Source organism: Bos indicus, chromosome 5 (genome assembly GCF_029378745.1).
Source record: "Bos indicus isolate NIAB-ARS_2022 breed Sahiwal x Tharparkar chromosome 5, NIAB-ARS_B.indTharparkar_mat_pri_1.0, whole genome shotgun sequence".
Taxonomy (NCBI): domain Eukaryota; kingdom Metazoa; phylum Chordata; class Mammalia; order Artiodactyla; family Bovidae; genus Bos; species Bos indicus.
This window is the reverse complement of record NC_091764.1, coordinates 45,598,877-45,613,012: the sequence shown is the minus strand read 5'-3', so window position 1 is coordinate 45,613,012 and position 14,136 is coordinate 45,598,877. Positions and strand designations below refer to the sequence as shown.

The 14,136-nt window shown below is 42.5% G+C and overlaps 1 protein-coding gene across 1 annotated transcript; it reads right to left on the bottom strand.

Annotated features, from left to right (window-relative positions):
• Window positions 1-112: 112 nt before the first annotated feature.
• IL22 (interleukin 22) lies at window positions 113-5,725 on the bottom strand. Its single transcript, XM_019960050.2, has 5 exons — window positions 5,497-5,725; window positions 4,473-4,538; window positions 4,218-4,364; window positions 3,233-3,298; window positions 113-589 (listed from the first exon to the last, which is right to left on the bottom strand). Exons 1-5 carry the CDS (start codon window positions 5,680-5,682, stop codon window positions 482-484), a joined length of 573 nt encoding a protein of 190 aa, XP_019815609.2. The 5' UTR covers window positions 5,683-5,725; the 3' UTR covers window positions 113-481.
• Window positions 5,726-14,136: the final 8,411 nt, after the last annotated feature.

Here is a 14,136-nt window from a genome sequence, read left to right as displayed (position 1 = left end):
ATTTAGGATATTGATGTGTTTATTGAGACTAAATAAACATAACTCCATAATTATTATCATAAATATTACTATTCACCTTATAATTAAGTAGAAATATTTTATAATGCTTCCATAAATAAACCCATATTATAAAGTGACATAAATAATAAGACATGTACTTATAACAATAAATTAATTCATAAATATAAAGTATTAATTACAGAAATGAAGTTATTTAGGGGCTTTTTCTAAAGAGATAGAAAGTAATCTTTTTTGTGGGGAAATAGTTAAATTTCTGTGTATAAAACACTGACTACAATAAAAAGTTATTAATATGCTTGGAAGGTCTAGCTTCTGATCGTATGGATACAAGTGACATTGTTCTCATTTTGAAGCTAAGCCAGGGGTTTTTTTAGAATTTACACAGGACTGTGGAGTTTGGCTCCCCCTTTTCCTTTTGATAAAACCTTGGGGGATCTTATTGTTTAGCAGGTGAGAAAGGTTAGTAACCCATTTTCCAGCCTTGGTCTACTTGAGCACATTCACGTTTCAGGGTTGTAAACAGCAAGTTCAGTTCTCCAATGACTTTAATCTCTCCACTCTCTCCAAGCTGTGAAAATAAGAACACACAAGTATTTCAGCATTTATACCATGTTTTCTAAAGAGAAACAAATTAGAGAGAGATGAGATGGTCAGGTTGTTGGAACAGAAACCAAGTTTTAACATTTTATAAAAGATTAGTCATAATACCCTTTTTCAAAATATATGACCTGATCTGAGAGGGCACCTATGGGCATCAGTCTCAGCTGGTTGATGTGTTAAATCACTGCTGAACCAGAGCAAGCAGGTAGAGGCTGTGGGGGGATCTGGGGGACCCAAGCACCACTCACCCCTCCTTGCCCTGCCTCTGAGTCCCATGACTGCTGTGACCAATCAGTTAGTATAACCACTCAACTCCAATAGTCTTGAACCAAAACTACCACATGTACCAAAACATGTGGACTATTTCTGTTTCCACTTTCTTGACCAAGGTGGGGAAAACAAGTTTTCACTTTTGTGGGGGAAATATCAAATGCCTCCTATCTAGTTGCTTTAACAGTGAAAGGCCAGATACAGTCTAACACCCTTTCTTTCCTCCTCCTTCCAAGTAGTAGGCAAAAGTCTTTTAAACCCCATGGGAGAGGGAACACAAGTCTAAATCCCCTCCTCTGAAACTTGTCTAATCTATTAAATGTGCTCAAGATTATTTCAAAGAAAACAGCAACCCTAAGTCATCATTGTCCTCTAGACTTTGGTCTTTCTCTTCCTGCTTTCTTCCATCTTTCCACCTTTTGATACTTCCTTTGACATAATGACAAGAGATATTTTTTTAATATCTCAAAGACTCCCAAGATGAAAAACAATTCTACTATCTGTTCTCTGTTCTGCTACAGCCTGCTTTCTGCTTTTCTTCAGTGACAAGGGATTACTATCCCCCCAAGATGCCCTCCCATTTCATAGTGCTGACCAGTGTTTATGCATGCTGAGATTTCTCTGAATAATATTCCTCTCTCACTAGGCTTTCTGGAACTACAGGGTAAAAAAAAAAAAGCATAACAACTCATCCACATGGCAACTGATTGCTAATGTGTAAGTCAATTCCTTCAAAATGGATTAAGAGCTTTAAAATCTGTTTTCCCACACAAATCACCATCAGCTTTTTGTCTCCCACACTCCACTTTTCTAAAGACAACAAAGTAAGCTCATATGAGGAATTTTTCACACCAGAAATGCAAAGTACTTCTTGGCTATGGCATGCTAATATTCAGCCCTCTGTGTCTAGCTAATCGTTCTATGACAAGAGAATTTATCTTCACAATGAAAAAAACAAATCCTTCAGTTATCAAAGGAAGACATTGACAATGTTCATTAAATCACATTCAGGAAGAGATACTTTTTATTTAAAAAATCAAGATGGAAAAAAGGGGGAACTGAGGTTACGCTTGTTACTGAAAATTCCATCTACCAGAGCATTCTTGTTTCTGAGGTTTAATTGTACCTGCTTACCAAATCATCACTTTTGCTGCTGCTCATGGTAGCTCTGGTTTTTGGATTAGTCACAGCAGCTGAGCTGAGCCTTCCCCTGTTGTTCTTTCCCCCCAAATAGGCCACCTGACCATATCATTCTCTGTCAAAATATACACTAACCTATATCAGATAGATGCTCATTAGCACATTGTCAAGGGAAGGAATAGACCAGGAAAGAAGGAAAAGGAAAGAGGAAGAAAGAGGTCTTCCAGTGTGGACATTCGTTTCCCTACAATGAATCCATTACTAATAGTAATATTTCTATTCTATTTGATACTGTGTAAAAGAGACTGGGGGGACATTCACTCTCACTTGTAAATTAAAACCAATAGCTGCTGAGTATTTTAATAGTTAAATATAAGTATCAAACCATTCCAGAAATTCATCCTATGTGAAAGTCCAGCTCTTTTATTATGGCTGTTCTAGGTATATTTCTCCAAGTTTTACATCATCGTGTAAATGACTTCAAAATTCTTTCAAATAAGTTTTACCCAGTTTTCTGGTTTTGAACAAATGCTTCTTCAGACTACATGAATCAGTAGGTATCTAAAATTTCCCTAAGAACTAATGAGACTAAGTATAATATCCAGCACTTCTGGCCTGGATGGGATTCAGAGGTCCTGCAGTCTATTCTGACTCTGACACTGGCCATCCCTAGCACATGGGTGAAAAAAGTCAATGACTTAAGTTCCCAGCCAGTTCTAGAATTTGCAAAATTTGGAAACTGACTTATAAACACGTAGACACATCTATGGAGAAGGCAATGGCACCCCACTCCAGTACTCTTGCCTGGAAAATCCCATGGATGGAGGAGCCTGGTAGGCTGCAGTCCATGGGGTCGCTAAGAGTCGGACTCGACTGAGCAACTTCACTTTCACTTTTCACTTTCATGCATTGAAGAAGGAAATGGTAACCCACTCCAGTGTTCTTGCCTGGAGAATCCCAGGGATGGGGGAGCCTGGTGGGCTGCCGTCTATGGGGTCACACAGAGTTGGACACGACTGAAGTGACTTAGCATAGCATAGCATAGACACATCTATACTTAATGTGCACCTGAATAATCAACCCAATGGCAGGAGAGTCAAGTAAAAAATCATGACGTGGGAGAAAAAAGGAAAGAAAGGGAAGAAAAACAATATTTGTCTCTTCTATCAAATGATTTAGTACTAATAGTTGTTAGTAGTACCTTTTTCACTGTGTTCTTCAGATTCTGTACATTTCTCTGGATGTGCTGGTTGTCAGACTCAACATGCTACAAAATGGAAATGAGAGTAACAAGTTTAACATTGTTGTACTGAAGATTTTGAAACTCAGCCTTCCTAACTGAAGTATGTTACAATTCATCTGGAATTAAAGTTCTTAGCAATTTTGCCCACAATGACCTAGATATCAATAGTGACCTAGATTTTCTGACCTCTTCAATTCCCTGGGACACCAAAATCCAGTCATTTCCCTTACACGGGACCTCACTTCACCTCTGGGCAACCCTAATGAGGTTGAAGTTTGTGGAAAGAGCGGAGTGGTTTATGCAAATCCTGTCAAGAATAAAACCATAACGGCACCTCATCAAAAACATGGGCTCAGCACAAGAAACCTACATAAAACATCTTATGTGAACAGGGCCCTCCTCAATAAATAGTAGGCCCCTTTTGCTCAGCCTACTCCACCAAAATATTTTTCTTAGTTTTCAATATTCAGAGGCATCAAACTCACGCACCTCTGATTTTGTCACTTCCATTATCAAAAGGGCAGCAGTCTTCATCCACCCACCCACTGCCGAATATTAAATCTTGTTTCTCCCTTTCTCTCTTTCCCATCCCCTCCCTCCATCAACTTATATTCAGTGAATCCATTTGCACCAATAGGTATTTTTCCTTACAGCTCCCAACACCTTTCTCATCTCACATAGTCCAAATCGCTTTTTCCCAGGGACAAATGAGCCTCCTGTGGTCTTTCAGACCCTGCCCATCACAATCAACTCAAAATGTGACTCAGTTAAAGCAAAAGCAAACAGGTTGTGATGCCAAATGATTTCTGTAATGGTGTGACAGAGGCACCTCTCACTACCAGCATGGAAGGGGCACTGGGGTGGGAAGGAAGAGGGTTCTACACAGAAGAAAGAGGAAAGGCAGGCACTGGGAGGATTGGACTCAGGCTGGAGAAGAACTTACACATTGGCTTAGCTTTTTGCTGAGCCTGGAGAAGAAGGGCACCACCTTTTCCATATAGGGGTGGAATTTGTCAGATTGGGGGAACAGCACCTCTTCAAGAATAAAGTTCAGCACCTGCTTCAGCACGTAGCAGCGCTTCGTCACCTGCTGGTGAAAGTGAAACAGCAGGGCTCAAATTAGGCGACATCCACAAGACCCAGCCCATCCTCACCACCACTCCAAGTAACCACAAGTGGCATCATGCCTATGGCTTACATGGATTCCGTGGAACAATTTGTTCCCAATGAGACGAACATCTGTGATGTTATCTGCCAAACTAGCCTAGAAGAAAAGAAAAGACTAAGTGCCTGGACATCATAAAGCTAGAAGAAATGTCTGTAAGCAAAGCTGTACTCTGTCCCCTCTTCCCAGAGCAGCACTGTGAAGACTAAAGAAAGGATTCTTTAGTGCATGGGTTTAAAATGATGCTCAGGGGTTGAGGGGAGGGATAAATTAGAAGTTTGGGATTAACATATATACACTACAATGTATAAAATAGACAACTAATAAGAAGTTACTAAATAGTACAGGGAACTATACTCAATATTTTATAATAACCAATAAGGGGAAATAATATATAAAAGAATATGCATATATTATATATACACATATGTATGTATATTTATACATATATAGAGACCTGAATCAGCGTGCTGTACACTGGAAACTAACATGACCCTGTAAACCAGCTATACTTCAAAATAAATTTAAAAAATAAGATAGAACAGTATAATGTACAGCATAGGTAATATAGCCAATATGTTATAATAACTATAAATGGAGAATAATCTTTAAAAATTGTGGATCACTATGCTGTATACCTGGAACTTAAATAATACTGTCAATGAACTATACTTCAGTAAAAAAGAAAGAATGGATTTAAAGCTCCTAGAATAGAGCTCATAACGTAGTAAGTGCTCAAAAATGTCAATTTCTTTCTCTTCAAAAAATAAAAGAATGCTTAGAGAAGTAAAGGGAACCATAAACAGTCAGATGGGTTACTACTTGGCTCCTTTGGGGGTAAAACTGAATGGACATAGCCTAACGGGCAAAATGGAAGGGCTTGAGGTAAAGCTTGATCTCCAAAAAGTCTTAAAAGAGACATAGAAAATGATGACAGGTATACCAGCAGCGATTAATGTTCATCTGTTAAAGATCTTAGATGTCCTCTGAAGAAATTTTAAGAACTATTCAGGTTCCAAGTAGATAAGATACAAAAGAGAAAGACTGAGATGAGTACCTCCTGAGCCAGAGTGAAGGTGTGGTTGAAGATGTAGGGCTCCTGGAAGTCGGACTCGTTGAGCCTACAGTGCGACGTGATGGGGGCAGCCGTTCCTCCCTGGGCGCACAGCACCATGACAAGGAGGCAGCCAGCGGCCAGAGTGTCCCTGAGAGGAGAGCTCACAGATTTCTGCAGGGCAGCCATCGTGGACAAAGCAAACCTGAGCAATGGGTGACTAGGGAAGAAGAACCTGGTATCAAGAGAACGAGAAACAAAATCAACATTAAGGGAAAAAATTAAATATCCAGAAGGAATAGACCCAGCAAGCCAATCCTACCAAGTTCGTTGGAGGACTTACCTGTATCGAGGCTTCTGCTTGTGATAGGAAAGTAGAAGCTGCTGCTTTTATAGCCCCCAGGACACCAAATTGTGTGTGTGAAAAATATGACATCAGCAATTATCTAATTTCCAGTGCTGTCTTCTGAGAACTACCTAACCACCGTAGGAGCCCACAGAGCACCACCTCCAAGCCTTCCCACCTTGATACGCCAGCATTTCCCTAAAACGTCACTATTAGGCCTGGGGCGTGCTTTTACAGACAAATCCCAGAAAGTTTCTAAACCCTACATACTTTTCAAAGAAAATGACTGCTTTGTCTTTGTAGATTCCAGGTTTAGTTTAAAATTTTCTGATCTCCTGTAGTGAGTAAGCATTTTGGTCACGGACTCATTTTCCTAGCAGCTTCATAGATTCTTATCTCTTTAGAGGTGATCAAACAAAAAAGACCTATATCCTTTACTTTAAAATAAGCAGTAATGACAGCTTGGAGACAATTCCATTTTTTAAAATTTTATGTCCTTTTTTAAAAAATATGCTGAATGCTGAAGAAGACTTAAATTTTAAAAGTAGCAGTATTGGCTAACATAATTTTCCTCCCATTCTATGGCATTAAGTGACCAAACAATTACAGTAGATGCAAATATATCTTAAATTTTTCATTAAATCATAATCAATACCAATTTAAACTTGAAAATATTAATGCTGAACAATCTGATCAGTATTTGTCTTAACATGCAAGTATTTTAAGAATATAGTCAAGTAGTTCATTTTACCTGCACTCATTCTAAACAACACACAAGTCCCCCCCCCAAAATGTTTCCAAAAACCTTATAACACTTTTTATTATATACATGAAAGTCTAAAGAAGAGAATCTGGCAATTTAATGATTACAGGTGGTTTTTATTAAAATACATTGAACTCTAAATAATACCTAAAACTGAAACCTTCCCAAGGAGGTGGGAAGAGGGAACAAGGGCCCTGATCTATTGTTACGGGAAGGAATGTAAATTCGTGCAGATTAGTTTGATCAGATTTTTCTTTTTGCAACAAGCTTGGATCAGGAGCATCAAAAAAGGCATGTGAATAATTGTAGAAATTTGAGCATTTTATGAGATTGCACAGGCCTTCGGCAAGGAGACACAGTGAAGAGTTAAGACAGCATGAGAACACTGAGCATTTGGGAAGGTAATTAAAAGGGAAGGTTAGGGAGAGTACATAAAAACCATACCATTATACCCACTGTACAAGTTTGCTTGAGCTGATTCATGAATGCCAGATGAGAAAACTCTTCTTTTCCAATTTCCTGCTATATATGATATGACCATTTTTGTCCAAAATGCTATATAATTATATTAGCATTCGAGTTAAGAGTTAAGCTCTTAACTCTATGCATAGTTTAGTTCTCTATATAGAGTTAAACTATATAATGGATTAAATTAGGCTTCTGTTGGTTTGCCTGGGAACCTTACAAACATACATAATTTTGTTCCCAGCAGAAAATAAATTCTGACATTATTGAATTATATGCTCTTAGAGAAAAGTCTATCCCTCTCTTTCATCTTTGTATCTCCAGCACTTAGAACAGTGCTGTATACATAGGAAGGACTTAGTAAGAGCATATTGAATGAATAGATAAATAGATTAAATAAGTTACTAAGTGTCTTTGGGAACCTGCATGGAGGTAATTTGGGAATTGCCTTCTTTTGTTGGGGTTTGACCCAGTGCTACTTGCCAGATTCATCAGTGTTCCTGTATAAGGAATAAATAGTTGTGAAACAAAAATAGAATGTCAGAAAATTGCAAACCAGTCTTTAGTAGCAGCAATACATGCATTGTTCATTATGTGGCCCTGATGAACAATCATCTCATTAGTAAGCTAGTGTTAATGGAGCCAAGATCTTAGATTTTAGTGAGCTTGACAAAGCCTACTAAGGGGAAAGTCTGCTCTAGGGCTGTAGGTGGATTTCCAAACCATCATACAAGGAGTCTCACAAGTATGTGCTATTAGGAGAGACAGTAGATACATCATAAAACTGCTTCTGTGAAAACAACTATTCATAGAGACATGTGTGTGCTAAATAATTACAGATTATTAATGTGTCTTCTCTAAAGTTATTTCTTTGTGAATTTTCAAGTCTCTCCCAGAAGCCACACTGGATAAAGGGCAGCCGCAGCATCATGCTCCCTGACCCAAGACAGATAGACTGTACCCATGGTTGATCTTAGCTACATGCAACAATCTGCCTGGCCTAATGCAGATTGGCCAGGGGTAACCAGAGTGTGAGTGAAAGATTAATAAAGAGAACCATTTCTAGTCTCCAGCCAGAGGCAGGCTTTGTGTCTCATTCAAACACCATCCCAGCACCTAGTGAAGGAGGAAACAGACAGAACAGCCTCCATCTTGAAAGCAGGACTCCATCTTGGGCTGGACAGTGGACTTTGAGCTATATGCCCAGTATCTGTGGAAATGACATACCAACTGGAAAACCAGGCACCCTGGATGGAAGAGCCCCAGGGCTCATACCTCGACTCTCTGTTGCCTAAAAGAATACCCTAATTATCTGTGTAACCAAATAGAATCATAAATTCTATTATGCTTATTGGGGTATGACCACAGGCCTATTGATAATTGTCCACTGTTAACTACCTAGGCTTAAGGCATATGAATCAGGGGTTAACTTTGATTGTATCTTTCTTTTCCTTTGTTCAGACTAGTTTCAGGGAATTTGGGGAGGTGGGTTTGGGCACGTAAACTTACGGTATATAAAGTTTTCAGAAAAACTGGTCAGGGTCCTTGGCTAAGAGGAGATTCTGCCTTGGGTCCGCCAGTGTAATAAACTGCACTCCACTATCTGCATTGTCCTGAATGAGTTTGTTTCCCAGAACGTGTGGCTACAACATTTGATGGGCGGGGGAACTCCTCACTTTGAGGAGACAAGTCCCATTTGGGACTACTCCGAGGCCTTGCAGCTCGAATCTTCTAGAGGGGGGAAGGTGCCTCGCCCTTCTGGAAGGATTCTGCTTCTCAATGCCTGGACCTTTCATGTTAGCAAGTAGTGGACGGCAGCAGGGGAACTGAGTGCTCAGGTGAGGAGGAAACCACCCGGTAGGGTGGGAGAGGGGGCCTGATCACCCCTGGGAGGGATTAGAAGGGGCACAGACCCACAGGAGCTGGAATAGGCAGGTGGCAATGATTGCTTGGTACACAAGTTGATGAGCGTGTTAGAGCTCAGGAAGGAAATTTGTGAAGGTCATTTAGGAGGTGGTGTCCACGCCATCTTGGGGAAAATTATTACCAAGCAATTGCCAGGGGATTTTTAGGAAAAGAAACTTGTTTTTTTTGTGCTCGTATTCTGCCCTCCCCAAGGAGGTGTCCCATCTGCTATGAAGTTCTTGACCCCTTCGGAATTGTCAGGCTAGAAGGAGGGGGATACATAAGTGAGTACGAATTGGCTTTTCCGGAGACGGCCTGGGACATGGGATATTTAACCCATCTGTATTTTCATCCGCACCTGATCAAGCCCACCAAGGCAGAATGAACTTTAAAAGTTAAAGGAGAAACAGTCTTGGACCACGTGGTGTTCTGGTTTGGCTGTGCTGACCGGCAGATGAAGACATGCCAATCCCCTATCTCCCTCTGGGATCTGGCCAGGTAAGACTCTTCTCACCCCAATTAGGAAGGAGGCAGAATGGTAATTCAAGTGTCATTGAGTGGAAATATCAGAAGTACATAGGGTACTGAGAACTTTGTAGACAGAACGAAAAGGAAAAGTAGAAGAAGGTCCGAGAAGGTAAGCAAGATGGGGGGAAGTGAATCTAAGGCAGTTTTATTGGAGTGCATGATTAAAAATTTAAAGAAGGGATTTGGAGGAGACTATGGGGTGAAGATGAAGCCTAACCGCCTCCACATACTCTGTGAGGTCGAATGGCCCCCTGTGGGAGTAGGATGGCCACCAGAGGACACCATGAACTTACAAATAGTGGAAGCAGTCTATACAGTAGTCACAGGAGAGCCAGGACACCTGGATCAACATCCATATACTGACTCATGGCTAGGGTTAGCTCAAGACCCTCCTCCTTGGACAAGGTTCTGTATCCAGAAGGGAAAGGGAAAAATATTAATGGCACAAACATTGACTGATGATAAAAAAGGAAATTCTACAGGATTTGGACGGGGATGACCTGACCCCTCCCCCATACTGGATAATGACACGCTTGCCTCCCAGTGCTCCACCAGGACCGGAGTCCGCCTTAATGCCCCATCCAGGGCCAGGTGAAGTTGCTGCAGCAGCCACTGCTCTTCCACCAGCTCTCCCGGAGTTCGTAGAGCCACCGTTTCGGCAGGCTCCAATCCCAGCAGTGGAGACCTCTGGTCAATGCCCCCAGAACTCCACCTCAGCTGGACCTCCTAGATTGTATCCACCTCTCCCGGTGAGTACTGATGGGAAGGGGGAAGAAACACAGCAATTAGACAGAGGCTGCACTCTGCCAAGGAACAGGGGGAAAGAACCCCGCTACAGATGCCCCTCAGAGAGCTACAACAGCCTCCGGTTCAGGACGCATGGGGCACTACCATCAGCCCCCTGTAGCCTAGTATTACCAGGCATTTTCCTCTACCGATATATTAAACTGGCAGAGACACGCTCCACCAAACTCAGAGGAGCCACAAGCCATGATTAGGCTAATGGAGACTATTTTTCGAACCCACCGCCCTACATAGGATGACATAATCCAACTACTAGTCTCCCTTTTCAGCACTGAGGAAAGACACAGGATCCTGAGGCCAGAAAATGGTTAAGAGAAATGGCACCTGAAGGTATTGCAAACCTACAGCAGTGGGCAAAACTAGCTACCCCCGATAAGAGGCCCAATGGGAACGGTAACACAGAGAAAGGGAGGGGCCACCTGGAGAGATATCAGGTGACTATTTCACAAGGTCTCAAGAGGGGGGCCCGAAAAGCTATGAGTATCGCAAAACCCTCCCAAGTGATTCAAAGGGAAAGTGAATCACCCTCTGAGTTCTGTGAAAGACTGTGCGAAGCCTATAGACTTTATAAGCCAATAGACCCAGCCAGAGGCTGCTGGGTCTCAGATGGTGATAAATGCAGCCTTTGTATCTCTAGCCTACTCTGAAAATGTCAGGTAGGGGGACACCAAATGACTCATGAATTTTTATACATCCCTGAATGCCCAGTACCTGTTAGGAAGAGACTTGCTGTCTAAATTGGGGGCACAAGTGACCTTTCTCCCCAAGAAAGACCCACTGTTCGAGTGAGTTCAACCACCTATTTACTCTTCCTCTCAGTAACCCCTGAAGATGAATGGAGGTTGCACAGTCTCCCAGCAAGGAAACTGGAGGGGCTAAACAGTCAAGAGAGAGTGTTAACTCAACAATTCCCTGAGGCCTGGGTGGAAGACAACCCACCCCCTTGCCCTCCAGTGCAAAACAAGTCCCACTGGTAATAGAACTCAAACCTGGTACAATCACATCAGCACCCGCCTTGGGCCTGCCAGACCTTGCTAAGCCGTTTACTCTTTACTGAAAAGGACAAGGTGGCTATGGGAGTGTTGTCCCAGATTATGGGGACATGGGACAGACTGGTGACTTATCTCTAATCAGCTGGACAATATTGCAACTGGGTGGCTGGGATGCTTACGGGCAGTTGCTGCAGTTGCCTTACTAGTCTGGGAGGCAACCAAGCTGACTTTGGGCCAAGATTTGTTCATAAAAGTCCCGCGTGAGGTCAACACTCTCCTGCGAGGGGACCCCTATAAATGGCTGTCAACATCCCGGATTACTCAATACCAGGGACTATTATGTGAGAACACCCATGTTACTACTAAGCCTTGTCAGGCCCTGAATCTGGTCACTCTCTTTCTTATGGGAGAAGGTGGGCCCTCATATGATTGCAAGGAAATATGCCAGCAGACCTTGAGAGACCAGCCAATCCCAGACCCAGATTTGCTTCTGTACACCAAGGGCACCAGCCTGGTGAAACAAGGACAAGGACTGTCGGGATACACAGTAGTCATGGAAGAAACCATCGTTGAGGCTAGCTCTCTGCCCTCACACTGGTCCACTCAACCAGCTGAACTATATGCTCTAATCCAGGCCCTCCAGCTGTCAAAAGGACAGAATCTCAGAACTGCACTGCCTGCTCACAGGTCAATGCTGCCTCTGGCACAGACAGAAACCTCCAGGGATTCAGGTAAAATGCTCGCTGTCCTTTGAACACCTGGAAGTGGACTTCACTGAAATGAAACCTCACTGACACTACCATTACCTGCTGGCCATAGTATGTATGTTCTCGGGATGGGTAGAAGCTTTTCATACCTGGACTGAAAGAGCATCAAAAGTAGCCCAGTGCCTGCTTAGGGAGATAGTTCCCAAATTTGTATTTCCTACCAGCATTGGATCGGACAACAGCCTGGCTTTCATAGCTGATTTAGTATAACAAGTAAGCAAAACTTTAAACATCAAGTGGAAATTACATACAGCATACAGGCCCCAGAGTTCTGGGATGGTGGAAGGAACCAACCAGACACTTAAAGAGACACTCTCCAAGTGGATCTTAGAGACTGACTGTTCCTGGGTGGACTTGTTTCCGACGGCTCTGCTCAGACTCAGGATGACCCCACAGTCCCATGGCTCTTCTCCGTACAAAAGTGTGTATGGGAGGCCCCCTCCTGTAATAAAACAGGTGTCAACAAATTTGCCTCAGGTAAGGGGCCTTAGAAAGCATCACTACGAACAAAGCTAGTGGAGGTGATGGAATTCCAGTTGAACTATTTCAAATCCTAAAAGATGACGCTGTGAAAGTGCTGCACTCAATATGCCAGCAAATTTGGAAAACCCAGCAGTGGCCACAGGACTGGAAAAGGTCAGTTTTCATTCTGATCCCAAAGAAAGGCAATGCCAAAGAATGCTCAAACTACCACACAATGGCACTCATCTCACATGCTAGTAAAGTAATGCTCAAAATTCTCCAAGCCAGGCTTCAGCAATACGTGAATCGTGAACTTCCTGATGTTCAAGCTGGTTTTCGAAAAGACAGAGGAACCAGAGATCAAATTGCCAACATCTGCTGGATCATGGAAAAAGCAAGAGAGTTCCAGAAAAACATCTATGTCTGCTTTCTTGACTATGCCAAAGCCTTTGACTGTGTGGATCACAATAAACTGTGGGAAATTCTGAAAGAGATGGGAATACCAGACCACCTGACCTGCCTCTCGAGAAACCTGTATGCAGGTCAGGAAGCAACAGTTAGAACTGGACATGGAACAACAGACTGGTTCCAAATAGAAAAGGGAGTAAGTCAAGGCTGTATATTGTCACCTTGCTTATTTAACTTATATGCAGAGTACATCATGAGAAACACTGGACTGGAAGAAACACAAGCTGGAATCAAGATTGCCGGGAGAAATATCAATAACCTCAGATATGCAGATGACACCACCCTTATGGTGGAAAGTGAAGAGGAACTCAAAAGCCTCTTGATGAAAGTGAAAGTGGAGAGTGAAAAAGTTGGCTTAAAGCTCAACATTCAGAAAACTAAGATCATGGCATCCCATCCCATCACTTCATGGGAAATAGATGGGGAAACAGTGGAAACAGTGTCAGACTTTATTTTTTTGGGCTCCAAAATCACTGCAGATGGTGACTACAGCCATGAAATTAAAAGACGCTTACTCCTTGGAAGGAAAGTTATGTCCAACCTAGATAGCATATTCAAAAGCAGAGACATTACTTTGCCAACAAAGGTCCGTCTCATCAAAGCTATGGTTTTTCCTGTGGTCATGTATGGATGTGAGAGTTGGACTGTGAAGAAGGCTGAGCGCCGAAGAATTGATGCTTTTAAACTGTGGTGTTGGAGAAGACTCTTGAGAGTCCCTTGGACTGCAAGGAGATCCAACCAGTCCATTCTGAAGGAGATCAGCCCTGGGATTTCTTTGGAAGGAATGATGCTAAAGCTGAAACTCCAGTACTTTGGGCACCTCATGCAAAGAGTTGACTCATTGGAAAAGACTCTGATGCTGGGAGGGATTGGGGGCAGGAGGAGAAGGGGATGACAGAGGATGAGATGGCTGGATGGCATCACTGACTCGATGGACATAAGTCTGAGTGAACTCTGGGAGTTGGTGATGGACAGGGAGGCCTGGTGTGCTGTGATTCATGGGGTCGCAGAGTCGGACACGACTGAGCGACTGAACTGAACTGAACTGAACTGAACTACCTAGGCTTAAGGCATATGAATCAGGGGTTAACTTTGATTGTATCTTCCTTTTCCTTTGTTCAGACTAGTTTCAGGGAATTTGGG

Coding starts and splice junctions, on each gene's coding strand:
- IL22 (XM_019960050.2), bottom strand. CDS start 5,682: ATGGCTGCCCTGCAGAAATCTGTGAGCTCTCCTCTCAGGGACACTCTG. Junction 4,365..4,472: donor AATTGTTCCACGGAATCCAT/GTAAGCCATAGG, acceptor CACTTTCACCAG/CAGGTGACGAAGCGCTGCTA. Junction 3,299..4,217: donor GCAAAAAGCTAAGCCAATGT/GTAAGTTCTTCT, acceptor TCCATTTTGTAG/CATGTTGAGTCTGACAACCA.